Raw genomic sequence first — 13626 nt, forward strand, 5'->3', positions numbered from 1 at the left:
TGGGAATGCAGACTTGGGATTTTGGGGATGAAAGCACCCCTCCGTGGGTCCGGAGAACTCCTGACACTTTTTTTACTTGTCAAGCAGAAACCTGTGTTAAAAGTCACCAAGGTTCCTCTAACCCTTCCCTATTAAAAGGATATTGTCGTCGAGGAGTGTTTCCCTGGGCTAGCGAGGTGTGTGTTCGAGGTGTGTCTTCTGGAGAGGGGCACTGGGCTTTGCCTTGCTTGGGCTCGCTTTGGGGCCTTTTTCCTGGATTCTGCCTCGGTTTCTTCCCTGGGGAAGCCCTTGAATGGATTCTGCAGAGAAGCTGTGCCTGCCCCTGCATCCCTGCAAGCATCCAAGGCCAGGGCTTGGAGCAGCCCTGGGATCGTGGAAGGTGTCCCTGCCCGTGCGTGGAAAACAGAATTCACTGCTTAGAATTTTGTGAAGTTTACTAATAAAAAAAAGGACAATATTTGCAGGGCTGGGGTGCTGCTGGCCAACAGCCAAGGAACACCCCTGTGCCTACAGACAGTGTTATCTTTATACAGGTGCACATGCATGTTCATGTGCTTTGTGCATTGTTCAAACATTCACATGAGCTTCGTGATGTTTTGGGAACTCCTTTGTTTGACTTCATGATCCAGCTAATCTGCATGACATCCTGGGTGTCAGGCCAATATTTTATTTCTTCTTGTGTCTGCATACTGCTGTTTCACATGCCCTGATAAGGATTTAGCATGTCCTCTTTAAATTTAATTTAAATTTTAATTGTCCTCCGTTTGTGTCAGGGTTACCTTATCACCTGGACAGGTTGGTCAGTGGATGGCCTTACACTGTTTTTAGTTACACAAAAACCTCTTTTTTTTTCTTTTCCTTTTTTTTTTTTTAACATCTTATGCTTTGCTAAGACCTCTAACACAATACATTCATCTCACTATTACCTCCATGAGTGACACACAGATATTACATTGGTTACACCACTATTTCTAGGAGCAACACGGTGCATGCTTAAGCTGTTAATTATATTAACAAGCAGCTAAAAAGAGTTATCAGTGATGCTGTTTCTAAATACCTATAATCCCTAACACCATGCATAGGCTAATACATAAATGCAAAAGCTAATTTTATCTGGTCATTTTTCACACATGGCAGGGAGCAGAGCCAGATGGGCTCTGAGGTCACTTCCAGACCAAGCCCTCCTGGGATTCTGTGGCAGCACTGTCACCCCAAATCTTGTTTTCTGGGAATAACCCTGGGAAAACGCTCCGGGGCCTGGCTGTGCTCTGCTTTTCCCAGCACTGGGTGCAGCTGCCATAGGAATGCGCCCAGAGGGACGGCGGCACAGCGGTCCCAGCGTTGGGGAATCCCGGGAATGCCCGCGATCCTCACGGAAGAGCTTCTCGCTTTTATTCTCCTTTATTTCCCATGGGACATTAGGCCTCTCCCGGCACCCCCCGTCCCGCTGCCCGCAGTGGTACAGCCCGCCGGCGCGCGCCGGTGGCGTCACCGCGCGTCGCCCGCGCCACCCGGAAGCGCTTTGGAGGCGGCGGCGGCGGCGGAAAAGCGGCGCGTGCGGCTGGTTTTGTTGGTGGCCGGACCCGCCGCGGGGGCTCGTACGCGACTCCCGCGGGGGCCTCCGCTCGCCGTCCCGCGATCGGCCCCATGGCCTTCAACTTCAGCGCCACGGCGGGAGCCGGGGCCGCCAACCCGACCGGTGAGCGCGGGGGGGAGCGGGGCGCGGGGCGGCGGCGGCCCGCGCGTGCCCTGCGGCCAATGGGAGCGGTGGTGGCCGGCAGCGCGTGCCCCCCGGCCAATGGGAGCCGCGGCCGCCTCAGAGGCGCCGTCCCGCGCCCGGCCCCCGGCGGGTCCGAGAGTCGCTCTTGAGGCGCTTGTGATGAGGTGGTGCAGGTCCCTCGGATCAGCATTTTGCTTGCAGTAAATTCGTCGTTGGGACGAGATGCCGTTGGAAGTTAATTTTTGAGCGAGGTAAAAGACAGGGGTTAATTTGTAAAGTTAGACTTTTTCCCCTCTGCTTTTGTCACTGTCAGTCATGGTGAAGTGTAAGACAGAGCTTTCCTTGCCCTCTCTTACTAAAATAATTAATTGTTGACTCCAAACAAGTCCTTGGGACAGGACTCATCTTTGCTCTAGTTAACCTGAATTTTACTGTCTCTTTTACACACACTCTTTGTGGCCCCATCTGAAAGTAAAACATCACCTTGTGCTGCCTGTGCACTGTGGCAAGGTTCATGACACCCACAGACCAATGACAGAGGGAAATCTGGGGTCAGGCTTGTGTGATGCCTCAGCTGCTGGAGCTGAGTTTTGTGGTTATCCTGTTGTCATGTATCCGAGTGTATCATTTGTATGAAGATGATTTACTCTTGCCTTCCTGATAGTTTATGAATTAATTTTGCTATTATCTGTTACGCTTAACACAGATGCAGCTGTATTGAGCAGCCTTAGGCTGTTAAAAATACTGTTAATGTGAATATTGAATCGCAGGGATAAGGCTTTGAAATGAGGTGGGGAAATGCTGCTGCTTTATGCACGGTATAATTGAAAAATAATGTCCTTACAGCAGCAGTGTGTGGAGCTTTTAACTGTCCTCCTTGTGTGCAATAAATAATGTTTAATGCCAGTTAACACCTTTTGCTCTTGTGTCTAACTATGCCTGTCTTGCCCGTGGGGATGGGAAAACGCTTCAGCTTTTCTTTCCTGGGACCTGCCTTTCACTCAGAACTAATGTTGCCTTGCTCTTTTTCTGCTTCCCGCTCGTCAGGATTTGGTGGGCTTGAAACTGCAAACTCCACGGCCAGTGGGTTTAATTTTGGGGGTTTCGGATTAACCGCTAATCCCGCGGTGAATTTTAATATTGGGAATTTCGGTGTTTCCACTACCTCAACTCCACCTTTCAATTTTGGTAACAGTCTGGCAAGCGCAGGTAGATAACGTGTGAATACGTGTTCTGTGGTAAATGTTACCAGCAGGGGTCCAAGAATTACATCCGTGTCCACTACTAATCCTCATATCCAGGGAAGACTGGCCGTAAAAGCTCTGGAAATGGAATGGGAGGGGTTTTGCCTGTTAAATTCTCGAGGAGTAGCTTTTGAGGAAAAATAACCCCGTAGCCAAACGGGAACGGGAATGAATCCAGGTGGTCCCGAGCAATCCCAGAGCTGGTCCCTGTGCCACGTTTGCTGACGTGAGATTCTTGGACTGCTGCAGTCGTGTTTTCATCTTCCCCCGTGTCTCCTCATCGGCCTTGCGTGGCTGTCATGACCGCACCACCCCTCAGTAGTTTCTGTGCAGAAACGAATTGTATACGACCGGCACAAAGTCAGAGCCAGCTGTGACCTGTTCCCCAGAGCCCTGCCCCAGCTCTCCGGGGGTGTTCCTGCTCCAGGGAGCCCTGCACGGGATGGGGGCACTGGGGGGTGGCCAAGGAAGCCCCTTGTCCCCCGTGGAGATCCACCAGATCTGAGCCATCAGCTGATGTCATTTCACCTCAAAGATTTCCCATTCCCTATGAAAACAGCGGACTGGATGGATTTCTAATGCTTGTGGAGGTGTGCAGTTAGCCCGGGGTCCCTTGCTGCTGCTCGTATAGGAATTCCGTCCATCCCACAGTGTCATCGCCCTCTGTGTCAGCACTCTCATTGTTCTGTGCACTCCAGCAGTCCCATTGGGTTTATTTGCTGTGAACTCTCTCCACTGGCTGCATTTGAGCTGCTCCAGAAGAGACCGTGGATAGTCCATTTGAGATTTAATTTGATACTTTGGTCTTTAATTTGTTAAATTTAATTTGTACTCTCAGGTCCTTTTCAGGAAAGGATGACTAAATTTGCAGTGGGTACAAAGGTACCTAGAAGTGGTATCATCTGCTGGTGCTCCTGCCAGGGTGTCCCCCTCGCTGGCAGGATTGAAACATGGGTGTTACAGGGAACAGTTTCACTCACATCAAGGTGTTTGCTGAATGGAAATAAAATGCACTTGCATATCAGCTTTGATTTATGCTTTTCATTTGGTTTGTGGACAGGAGGACTGTGAGTGTAATAGATCTAAAGGACCTTTTTTTTTGCTATTGGCATGTGAGTGAGGAGAGGCATCTTTGTGACAAATCCTTTGTAGCAGACTGTCTTCTGTCGTTTAGCATGTGTAAGAGCAGCATGAGACACAGAGACCTTGGTTTCACAGGCTGCACCTTGGGCCAGTGCCATTGGCACCACTGGAGCTCAGGCTCTCACTTAGGTCCTCTCTTCCTGGCCAGTGACTGCTTTTCCTGAAAATCTGTGGAAGGCCAATGGCTTTTGCATCCATCGTCCTGTACTAGTGGTTGGACCTCCACATGAGGTGTGATGGGAATGATCACTGGGAAACAAGGCTTTGAAAAAAAAGGACCCTGTAGAATTCTACCTGTAAATTTTGCCTGCAGCGACTGGGTGTACCTGGCCTCAGGCTTTGGTTTGTTTCCTGAGGTTAGGACTGTTGGTAAATTTCACAAAACACCAAGTTGTTTATTAAACACTTAGCAGTGACATTGAGCAGAAGTATTCCTGAGAAGAATGTAAGAAATAGTACTGTTAGTTGTGTCTGTCACTAGGAAAGCACATCCCTCTGGTAAAGGACCAAGATATCACTTGACTGCTGCCTTTTTGTTTGCTTTCTTGACACACCATACAAGTTGTGGCTTTGTGGTCCGTGTTTTCTCCCCCATTTCCTTGGACGATGAGCTCGGTCCCCATGCTCAGTGTGAACTCCATGCTTGTGCCATGTGCCATCCGTCTGTCAGCGCCTGTTCCCGTACCACCGAGGCGTGCGGTCGGTCGCGTCGTGCGCGGCTCCGGGGCCGTGTGCCGCTGCCTGACCGCGGTCTGTGTTCGGCAGGTGCCTTCGGGGGCTTTGGGACCGCCACCACCACCGCGGCGCCGGCGTTCAGCTTCTCTGCTCCCACCAATACCGGCACCGGCGGTAAGGGCCCGAGGGACTGAGTGCCTTCGGAGCAAACCCACGAGTGCTTTGGATTGCGGCGCTGCTGTGCTCTTCTTCTCAGTGATCATGTGCTTGTTTCCCCAGGACTGTTTGGTGGTACCCAGAACAAAGGCTTTGGATTTGGTACCAGTTTTGGCACAGGAACTGGAACTGGCTTGGGTAGTGGGCTGGGAACTGGGCTAGCCTTTGGAGGCTTTGGAACCCAGCAGCAGCAGCAGCAGCAGCAGCAGACCAGTGAGTATGGCCTTCGGATTTACCCATCCCTTGGCAGTGAAAGCGCAAGACTGCCATCTGCAGTTGCTGGGGTAGTGGGACAGAAGTGTATTGTGACGGGAGGCTGTTTAACACTTCAACTCTTAAACTAGAGCTCAACCAAGTCCCTGAGCTTCACCCTCGAGCTTCCAGCAATATTTACCCTTTGGTTTAATGCTGGTAGAATGTAGTTAGAGAATTGATGTTGCAGTCACAGCATTACAAGAAGGGAGAGGGAAAAGGCATTCAGGATGATTTAAATGGGAGCTGGATAATAAGCAGCTTCAGGCTCTGAGTCCACTGAATTTGTAACAGCCAACCTGACTCTAGATTTAGGTATTGAGGGTGCCAGATGGTGACATGGTGACAGGTGTCTTGTTTTTAAAAAGAAAAAAAAAATATTCTAATGTAGCATTCAGGAACTCCTGTTGTAGATGATGAATGGCTGTAAAAAGACACTTAAGAAACATGATCTGATTTTAATTCATTTATTTGTTTGGTGGTTTTATTTTGCTTCTCAGAATCTGATGAGAAGTGGTGCTAGCGATAGGCAGGTTGTAGCTGATAGCAGGGTTGCGGTTGGTCAGGGGGTTCATGTGTTTCTCTTCATCCCGCCCAGCGTTAGGCACCGGGCTGTTCAACCAGCCTGCCCAGGCACCCGCTCAGTCCAACCAGCTCATCAACACAGCCAGCGCCCTCTCGGCCCCGACGCTGCTGGGAGATGAGAGGGATGCCATTCTGGCCAAGTGGAACCAGCTCCAGGCCTTCTGGGGCACGGGCAAAGGGTACTTCAACAACAACATCGCTCCCGTGGAGTTCACGCAGGAAAACCCCTTCTGCAGGTTCAAGGTATGGCATGGTGCAGCTGCCCACAGAGGGCGCCAGTGCCCTTTCTCTGCTGAGCCCGAGCGGCTCGTGGGTGTTAAACCAGTTTGTCCCTGGTAAGAGTATTCTGAAACAGTATTTTTCCAGGTAATCTGCACAGTTCTGATGCATACTCATTAAAAGGTTGGAAGATGCTGGAAATCTGGGTGGTGTGGAGGGACTAGATAATGAGCCCAGATGTGGAGCATGAAAGTAACAATTTCATGTGCTAGCATTCAGGTTAGTGTGTGTGTACTTCAAACAGATCTATGGAAATTAATTTTAATGTGTGTCTGTGTATGTTACAATAAGACAGAAACAATTAAAAATAACCTTCTTGTCTGAAAGAAACCGTGAACATTTGGAATAAGACCTTCAGGGTTTTTCTTCCTTGTTTGTCTAGATTAAAATAACCCTGTGCCAGGTTTAAAATCCACCACCCTTTATCCTTGCCAGAGCTCATGCTGACTCCATTCCCTGCGTGGACTCGTCAGCAGTTCCAGATCTTGCTTCTCATGTTGACAAATTCGTGGCTCTGCATCCTCTGCAAATCCTGCCCCTGCTGACTGTCTTGCTAAGCCTCAGGCTTGTCAAGGGATTTGGGGCAGGCGTGGTGATACCCTCCTTCCCTGAGCTGATCCTTTGGAGTGCAAACTTTGTGTCCTGAATGTAGGTTAATGCTGAATTAAGTCTAGTGTTGATTATGTACATTGTGAGACTTCTGCAACATTTTTGCAGCAATTGTGCCTGCCTAACAAATGTTTGGTTTTGTTTCATCGCCTTTTTCAGTGTTACCTTGAACATTTTATTGGCAATGCACCTGAAAGTTTATTTTCTTGTAAGCTGTTGTCTGAAATTGCTTTCACAGTTTCTGAGCTTTGAAAAATTGCCCATTATAAGTTGTGTGATGCAAAATCGATTATTTTAGAGTTTAATTTACTAAAAAGAAGAGTCTTCAGGTTACACAATACCAGGTCCTATGTTTACTCTTGTCCCTGTGACTGGAGCGTTTCTAATGCCATGAATTCACGTGCCATAAGTGAAATAGTGACGAGTTCCATCTGTGCCACCAGTGGAAGATGCCTGCAAAAAATAGGGGAGAAGGTGGCACAGGGATAGGAACAGAGCATCATAAGCTATTTTGGTTACTGGAGACACCCAGCTTCAGATAAGAAAGAAGCATTACATGAAGGGTTCCACTTGTACACAATTCCAGCTCTAGGACACATGAGAAGCAGGCAGCTCCAGACCAAGAAATGCATGCTGCTAAGGTGTATGTTACAGGCTGTTGTTTGAAGGAGCACAGTGAAGTAAGATACATCTGTTCTAGTTTGAAACGCTGTGTTGCATAAAGAGATTGTGGAAGAGTTATTTATTTAAAACAGAAATACCAGAGGTGTCATGTGCTTAAAAACAAATTCTTCCTTTGCTGTTGCTGTTGTGCTCCATGGCAGGATGGCTGGTTCTGCGAGGCTCACCATGGCAGGGATTACCCTCTGCCCACAGAACCGGGCTCCTGAGCACATCCCCAGCTCATTCCTTTCTTCAGCTGGACTTGCACGAGGGGAAAGCTGCAGGTCACCCACCCACGTGCAGTGTCAGGGCCTCACAAAGCCCTTGCTCTCCACCCTGTCACCAGTGCCAGCTTGGGGTGACAGCTGACAGGCAAGAGGTGAAAGCTGCCACTCTGCTTTTGCTTGTAATGAAGTCTGATCCTCTGGTTCCATTTGCAATTTGGAAAAAGGGTCAGTTTGTAAAACATTCCTGATTGCTGTCAGCTCTGCTGTGTTGGCAACTCCCCTGATGGAAAAAGGATACTTAGGAACTTTTTGTAAAAACCCAAACTCTTTCAAAAGCTGCTGTACTGATGGCTGTGTGAGAGATTGATTTAAAAAGGGATTGATTTTATGTTTGTGCAGCTCTGAATAAATTGTGAGTTAAATTTTGAACCGGTTGCTCTAAAAATTGAGTGATTTAGCCCCTTCCCTTCATGCCACAAGGATATGCATTTGCTAAGTAACATACCTTCATTTTTCATTTGTTCCTTGGCAGGCTGTGGGTTACAGTTTAATGCCCAACAACAAAGATGAAGATGGCCTCGTGGTCTTGGTGTTTAACAGAAAAGAAGCAGATATTCGAAGCCAGCAGCAGCAGCTCGTAGAATCACTACACAAAATTTTGGGGGGAAACCAGACCCTCACTGTCAATGTTGAAGGTGTTAAAACGATGCCCGATGACCAGTACGTGAAATTCCCACAGGGTTGCCCATTTATTGCATGTTAGAAAGGGTTGGTGCCTGAGTCTACTGTCTCCCCTTCTCCTTGATTTTAGATCTCTTCATCCTGGATTTGATTTGTATCTCTTATTCCTTCATATGTTTTTTCTTACGGCATTAAGTCCAGTACCTTTCCAGATTTTAGGTTATTCTTAATGTACTAGTAGTATCACCATAGAATATGGTTGGTAAAACTGGGGAGAGCAGAGAATGTAATGGTATTTACAGCTTTTCTCTCTCTCCCTTGCTGTGTTAAACCCTGCAGATACTGATACTTTACTTCTCACTTGGCTAAAGAAGTTAAAGGTCAGCTGGGAGAAGTGATAGCTTGGATTTTGGGTGGTTATGTATTGTGTTACCTCCTTCGTGCTGCTGGCCTTTCCTGACATTGCCCATTTTGCCTCGCTCAGGACAGAAGTGATCATTTACATTGTGGAGCGCTCCCCCAATGGCACCTCGAGGAGAGTTCCCGCAACGACCCTCTACGCCCACTTCGAGCAAGCCAACATCAAATCATCCCTGCAGCAGCTGGGGGTCAGCCTGTCCATGGCCAGGACAGAGCTGTCCCCAGCACAAGTCAAGCAGCTCCTGCAGAACCCTCCTGCCGGTGCGTGGGCTGGGCCTTTTGGGCTCTCCGGGAAAAAAGCTGGTGTCAGCCTGCTGGAAAACACCTGTGAAAAGAATAAGAAAAAAGAAAAGTTCCAAATCAGAGTAATTGTGTCCTGTACTCACTTGCAGTTTTCAGATGGCTCTCTTAGCTTGCCTGTGTGGCCACAGACAGCTTTGTTTTAGAGTAGTTAAGGGCTTTTCATGTCATTTGATTAGATGACTTACCTTTGTGTCTATAGTTTTTATATATGTCCATGTAGGATATGAATGGTTATGAAATCTGGATTTGAAAAGGCACTGGGCCTAGTTTTGCAGAAAAGTCAGAGCTAACTCCTACTGGGGTTATTTTGCCAACTGATTTGTATCTCTGATTTGGTACTGTGATTATGTAGTTACTGATTTTTTAAATATTTGTTTGTTTCACACAATAAGCAAATTCAAAAGGACAAATGACCCTAGTGTTGCATATAGTGGGAACAGTAGGAATTTCTGCCTTTAAAGTATGGATTATCCAGTGGGAGCACCTATGGGTTATTCCTTTCCCCTGCTTTCAAACCAGTGCTTGTCAGCCTTTGGTCTGAATTCACTGCCCCTGCACAGGACCAGGACTTTTAAAGAACTCCCCTAGTTTAATTAACCTTAATTTGTGCAACAGGCATTTGGGTTAGCATAGTTTATAGGGTTTGTGTATTGCACAGCATTTTTGTTATATTTAGCAGCTGTAACATCTCTCAGATACTCATACTAAAAATCTTTTTTTTTTTTTTTCAGGTGTTGATCCTATTATATGGGAACAAGCCAAAGTTGATAATCCAGATCCTGATAAGTAAGTCAAATCGTCTGTCTCAGTATTGAAAAATTGCAACAAGGCTTGGACAGGGGAGAAGGAGATAAAAATTGCATAGTACCCTTCGGGTAACTTGCAAGAAAGTTGCTTGAGTACAACTTGGCCAAGTGCTGATCCCCTTGAAAGCAGTGAAGATTACTGCAAGTGCCTGTCTTAATCCCTTTACCCATTTAGGTGCTTAGGAGCTGTCAGGATAAAGAGTCTTACTTGGGTTCCTTGGAGGTGTGGTGTCCTCCATTACATGGATTAGTTATTGTGACTTATTTTTTGCAGCCCTTTCTTGCTGAAGGTGCTGCACCTTTGTACCCTCCAGTGCTTACAGATAAATTGGGCTGGTTTCTTTATGAAAAAGGAACAGGTTGTTGGGAATAGCGAGGACTCTAGAACTTAGCAAAAGAAGATATGGTTCTGTATTAATTTATAAAAATTAACATAATCTGTGACTTTATATTAGATTCTGTTCATAATTCTTAACCCTTACCGTGTTTGATGTGTCCAGTATAAAAACACGTTGTAAGAAATGTTTGTGTTCTCCTAGGCTTATTCCTGTGCCAATGGTGGGTTTCAAGGAACTGCTGAGAAGATTGAAGGTCCAGGATCAGATGACCAAACAGCATCAAACTCGATTAGATGTAAGGTTGCTCATCTTTAGCATGACTTGCTGTTGAAAAAGGATGTGCTGTTAAATGCACCTGCCCCTGTGTGTTCAAAACAGAAATGTGAGCCATGTTCTTAATATATCCCTTAAATAGATCTTTGCCCAAAAACTGGGCAGAGTGGTTTGGCTTTCATTTGTTTCAGGTTCTGTTACAGGCTAATCCACACCAGCTCCATTAAGTCTATTGGCACAGACTTTTAACTTTGGGCAACCAATTCTCCAGTGCCTTCTGAAAATCCCAGTTGTGTGTGAAAATAAACACAAAGCAGAACAGTAGAGGTAGAAGAAAGCTTTCTAAAATCATCTGGGTCAAGGACACCAAGTTGCTGGGTGGTGTAGTGTCACAAAGCTCCCAGTTTTAAATCAGGCCTACCTTGTTCTGTTATCAAAAACTTCTCTGGCTTCCAATTGACTCCCATCTCCTCTGCAGATAATATCAGAAGATATCAGCGAGCTGCAGAAAAACCAAACGACGACTATGGCAAAAATTGCACAGTACAAAAGGAAACTGATGGCGCTTTCGCACAGGACCTTGCAGGTAACAGGGATAATCTAAAGAAGTCCTTTGACACAGTCTAGTGCCACAAGCTCTCTCAGAGGGGAGAAGAACCTGTTCCATCTTGTGCAGGCCAGTGCTGAAAATTATTCTGATTTCAGCTAACAGGTGTTCATGTAAGTGCCAGGCAGAGCTGTCAGGGAAAGCTCAGGTCTGCCATACTTGGGAACCATCTCTCACTTACCCAAAACCACAGGACTGCCCTGAGGTCTTAGAGCAGCAGACTAAATGACACAACAAATCCAGTGAGAAGCAGGCTGGAGGAAGGGCAAAAATATGTAGAGATAGGCTGGTGGGAAGAAGGACGGGCCAAGTGTTCTCTAATGAACGTCAAAGGCTTCTTTTGTAGGTGCTAATAAAGCAGGAGATCCAAAGGAAAAGTGGTTATGCCATTCAAGCAGATGAGGAGCAGCTTCGTGTACAGCTGGATACCATTCAGTGTGAACTTAACGCACCCACGCAGTTCAAGGTGAGTGGCTGACAGCGTTTGGCTAACACCTCTGGGGTTTCCTCACTGAAAACAGGTCAGTTTTCCAAAATGTGTGTATATTGGTTGTGGAAGGCTTTGAGTGTGGCAGCGTGAGTAGGTTGTAGCATCATGCTCTTTGCTGAATAGCCAATAGGTATTTCAGTAGTTTTGAGTTCTTGGAAATAATGGAGTCGCTTACCCTTTGCATGTCTTCCAGAACATGTAAAAATTGAATGAGCAGCAATGCTTCCAGTCCTGGAGACTCAAGAAATGGTAGATGCTGGAGCTGTGGCTGCTGTAAATGTGTTTGATTTAAGCCTGTTTCTCTTCCCAGGGCAGACTGAATGAGCTCATGTCCCAGATCAGGATGCAGAACCACTTTGGAGCAGTGCGGGCTGAAGAGCGCTATTACATAGATGCAGACCTCTTAAGGGAAATCAAACAAGTAAGTGTTACTGGGTAGGACCCTGGCCTACACTTTGAGCTTGATCATTTAAGCCAGACACACACTGACTGGATCTAGAATGTCATGTTGCCTTGTTTGGTGAAGTCATCCTTGTAATTGGTCTCAGTGCTGGGGCACCAAGCTGTTGTACAAAACCACTCTGTGGAGACAGGCTGTTAGTACAGGAAATGCTGTTATTCCTTCCTCACAGAAATGATGCCAGGATTATCAATGTGCCAATGCCACCAGCCATGACACTTGAGAAATATTACCTAATAAGTCTGTGAAGCTGAACAATACTCACTCTGCTTTCTGAACTGTCTGCAGCACCTGAAGCAGCAGCAAGAAGGGCTGAGTCACCTAATCAGCATCATCAAGGATGACTTGGAGGACATCAAGCTAATAGAACATGGGCTGAACGAGAGCATTCCCATCCGAGGGGGAGTCTTCAGTTGACTGGTGGAGGTTTACACAGAACGTGGTAGTGGAGTTCATGGCTCACCTTCCAAGGCTAAAACTGTTGAGGTAAAATAAAACAGATATCGTGTAGGAGAAAAATGGTTTTTTGTCTGTTACTTCTAGAATTAGCAAAGCCTCTTCTAAGCTTTTAAAATTGACCTTTGGAAGGTTTATATTTTATAAAGCTGTATATGCTTTAACAAAAGAAGGAAAACTGAATCTGTTCAGATACCATTTTACTATAAAACTATATGTACTATTGTACATTTTTTCCTTTTTTCTTCTTTTTTTACAAAAGCATTGTCCTAAAAAATGCAGTGCCGAGGGGATTGTTTCGCTAACGACTCGGTTTGTGAAAGCTTAGCCTGCTTCCATGTTTCTGTCAGAACAATCAAGTAGCACCATTGTGTAAACAGCTAACTTAAATCATTACAGAGATGTTTGTTGCTGTAACTGTGTTGTTCTCTGCAATACCAGTCGATTACTGGGGCAAGCTCCAGAAAGTTCATGTTTCCAGTTTCTGTCCTTCCTTTGGACTGCAAGGATCTGAAGGTTATGTTTTGATCACTTTACATATATGAATAATACAAAGCTTTGCTGCCCCTCTAAGTAACAGTATGTCTGGATGTTGTCTTCTGCCTTTTTTTTAAATCACCCAAGAGTAATAAATTCAGTCTGACTTTGTAATAAGTGGTGTGTGCTATTGGCTTTCAGTGACATCAGCAAAGCAGTGATGCTGCTCCCAGCTCCAGGTAAGTGCACTTCACTCTGCTCTAGGCACTGCAAGGTGACAGGCTGTCAAAATCAGTGTCACAGAGCTGCTTGGTAGCCTCAGTCCCCAAACCAAGATGAAAAGTGTGGCCCCTAGATCCCACCTGGCAGCAAGTGCTGCAGAGCAGCTACCTGCTCACCCCATGCCATGGAGAGTGACCTGCTTTTCCCCTCAGTACCGAAGCCACTGAAAATAACTGGAACAAAAACAGTGTTTTCAGCAGTAGGAGTTTGTACATCAGAAACAAACGTGGAAGGGGCAACATCAGTTTGTTCATTAGCCATCAAAATTAATTCTATTTATTACATTTAAAGGATGGAAGAATAGAAATACAGCTGCAGTGTGCTGGTACCCCTGTTGGGCATTTGAGAGTGTCTGTGGAAGCATGATTCCATTACAATTGAAAAAGCATATGTGCAACTCTAGATAAAGGGGAACAGGAT

At 46.3% G+C, this 13626-nt stretch overlaps 1 protein-coding gene across 6 annotated transcripts; it reads left to right on the forward strand.

The window, feature by feature from the left end:
* Positions 1-1139: 1139 nt before the first annotated feature.
* Positions 1140-13098, forward strand: NUP54 (nucleoporin 54). 6 transcript variants are annotated; one of them, XM_041427409.1, is made up of 13 exons: positions 1140-1699; positions 2768-2929; positions 4873-4956; positions 5062-5211; positions 5849-6078; positions 8146-8333; positions 8779-8975; positions 9749-9803; positions 10363-10456; positions 10913-11020; positions 11388-11507; positions 11842-11952; positions 12280-13098. In XM_041427409.1, the coding sequence occupies exons 1-13, from the start codon at positions 1648-1650 to the stop codon at positions 12406-12408; spliced, it is 1680 nt and encodes a 559-aa protein (XP_041283343.1). In that variant the 5' UTR covers positions 1140-1647; the 3' UTR covers positions 12409-13098. The 6 variants fall into 6 exon arrangements, 5 of the variants coding, with proteins under 5 accessions (XP_041283343.1, XP_041283339.1, XP_041283338.1 ...); XM_041427404.1 differs by lacking the exon at positions 2768-2929 and having other exon boundaries at positions 1148-1699; XM_041427407.1 differs by lacking the exon at positions 1140-1699 and having other exon boundaries at positions 2524-2929.
* The last annotated feature ends 528 nt before the right edge of the window (positions 13099-13626 follow it).

This window comes from Onychostruthus taczanowskii, unplaced genomic scaffold (assembly GCF_017590055.1).
Source record: "Onychostruthus taczanowskii isolate IOZ18803 unplaced genomic scaffold, ASM1759005v1 scaffold114, whole genome shotgun sequence".
NCBI classification, from domain to species: Eukaryota; Metazoa; Chordata; class Aves; order Passeriformes; family Passeridae; genus Onychostruthus; species Onychostruthus taczanowskii.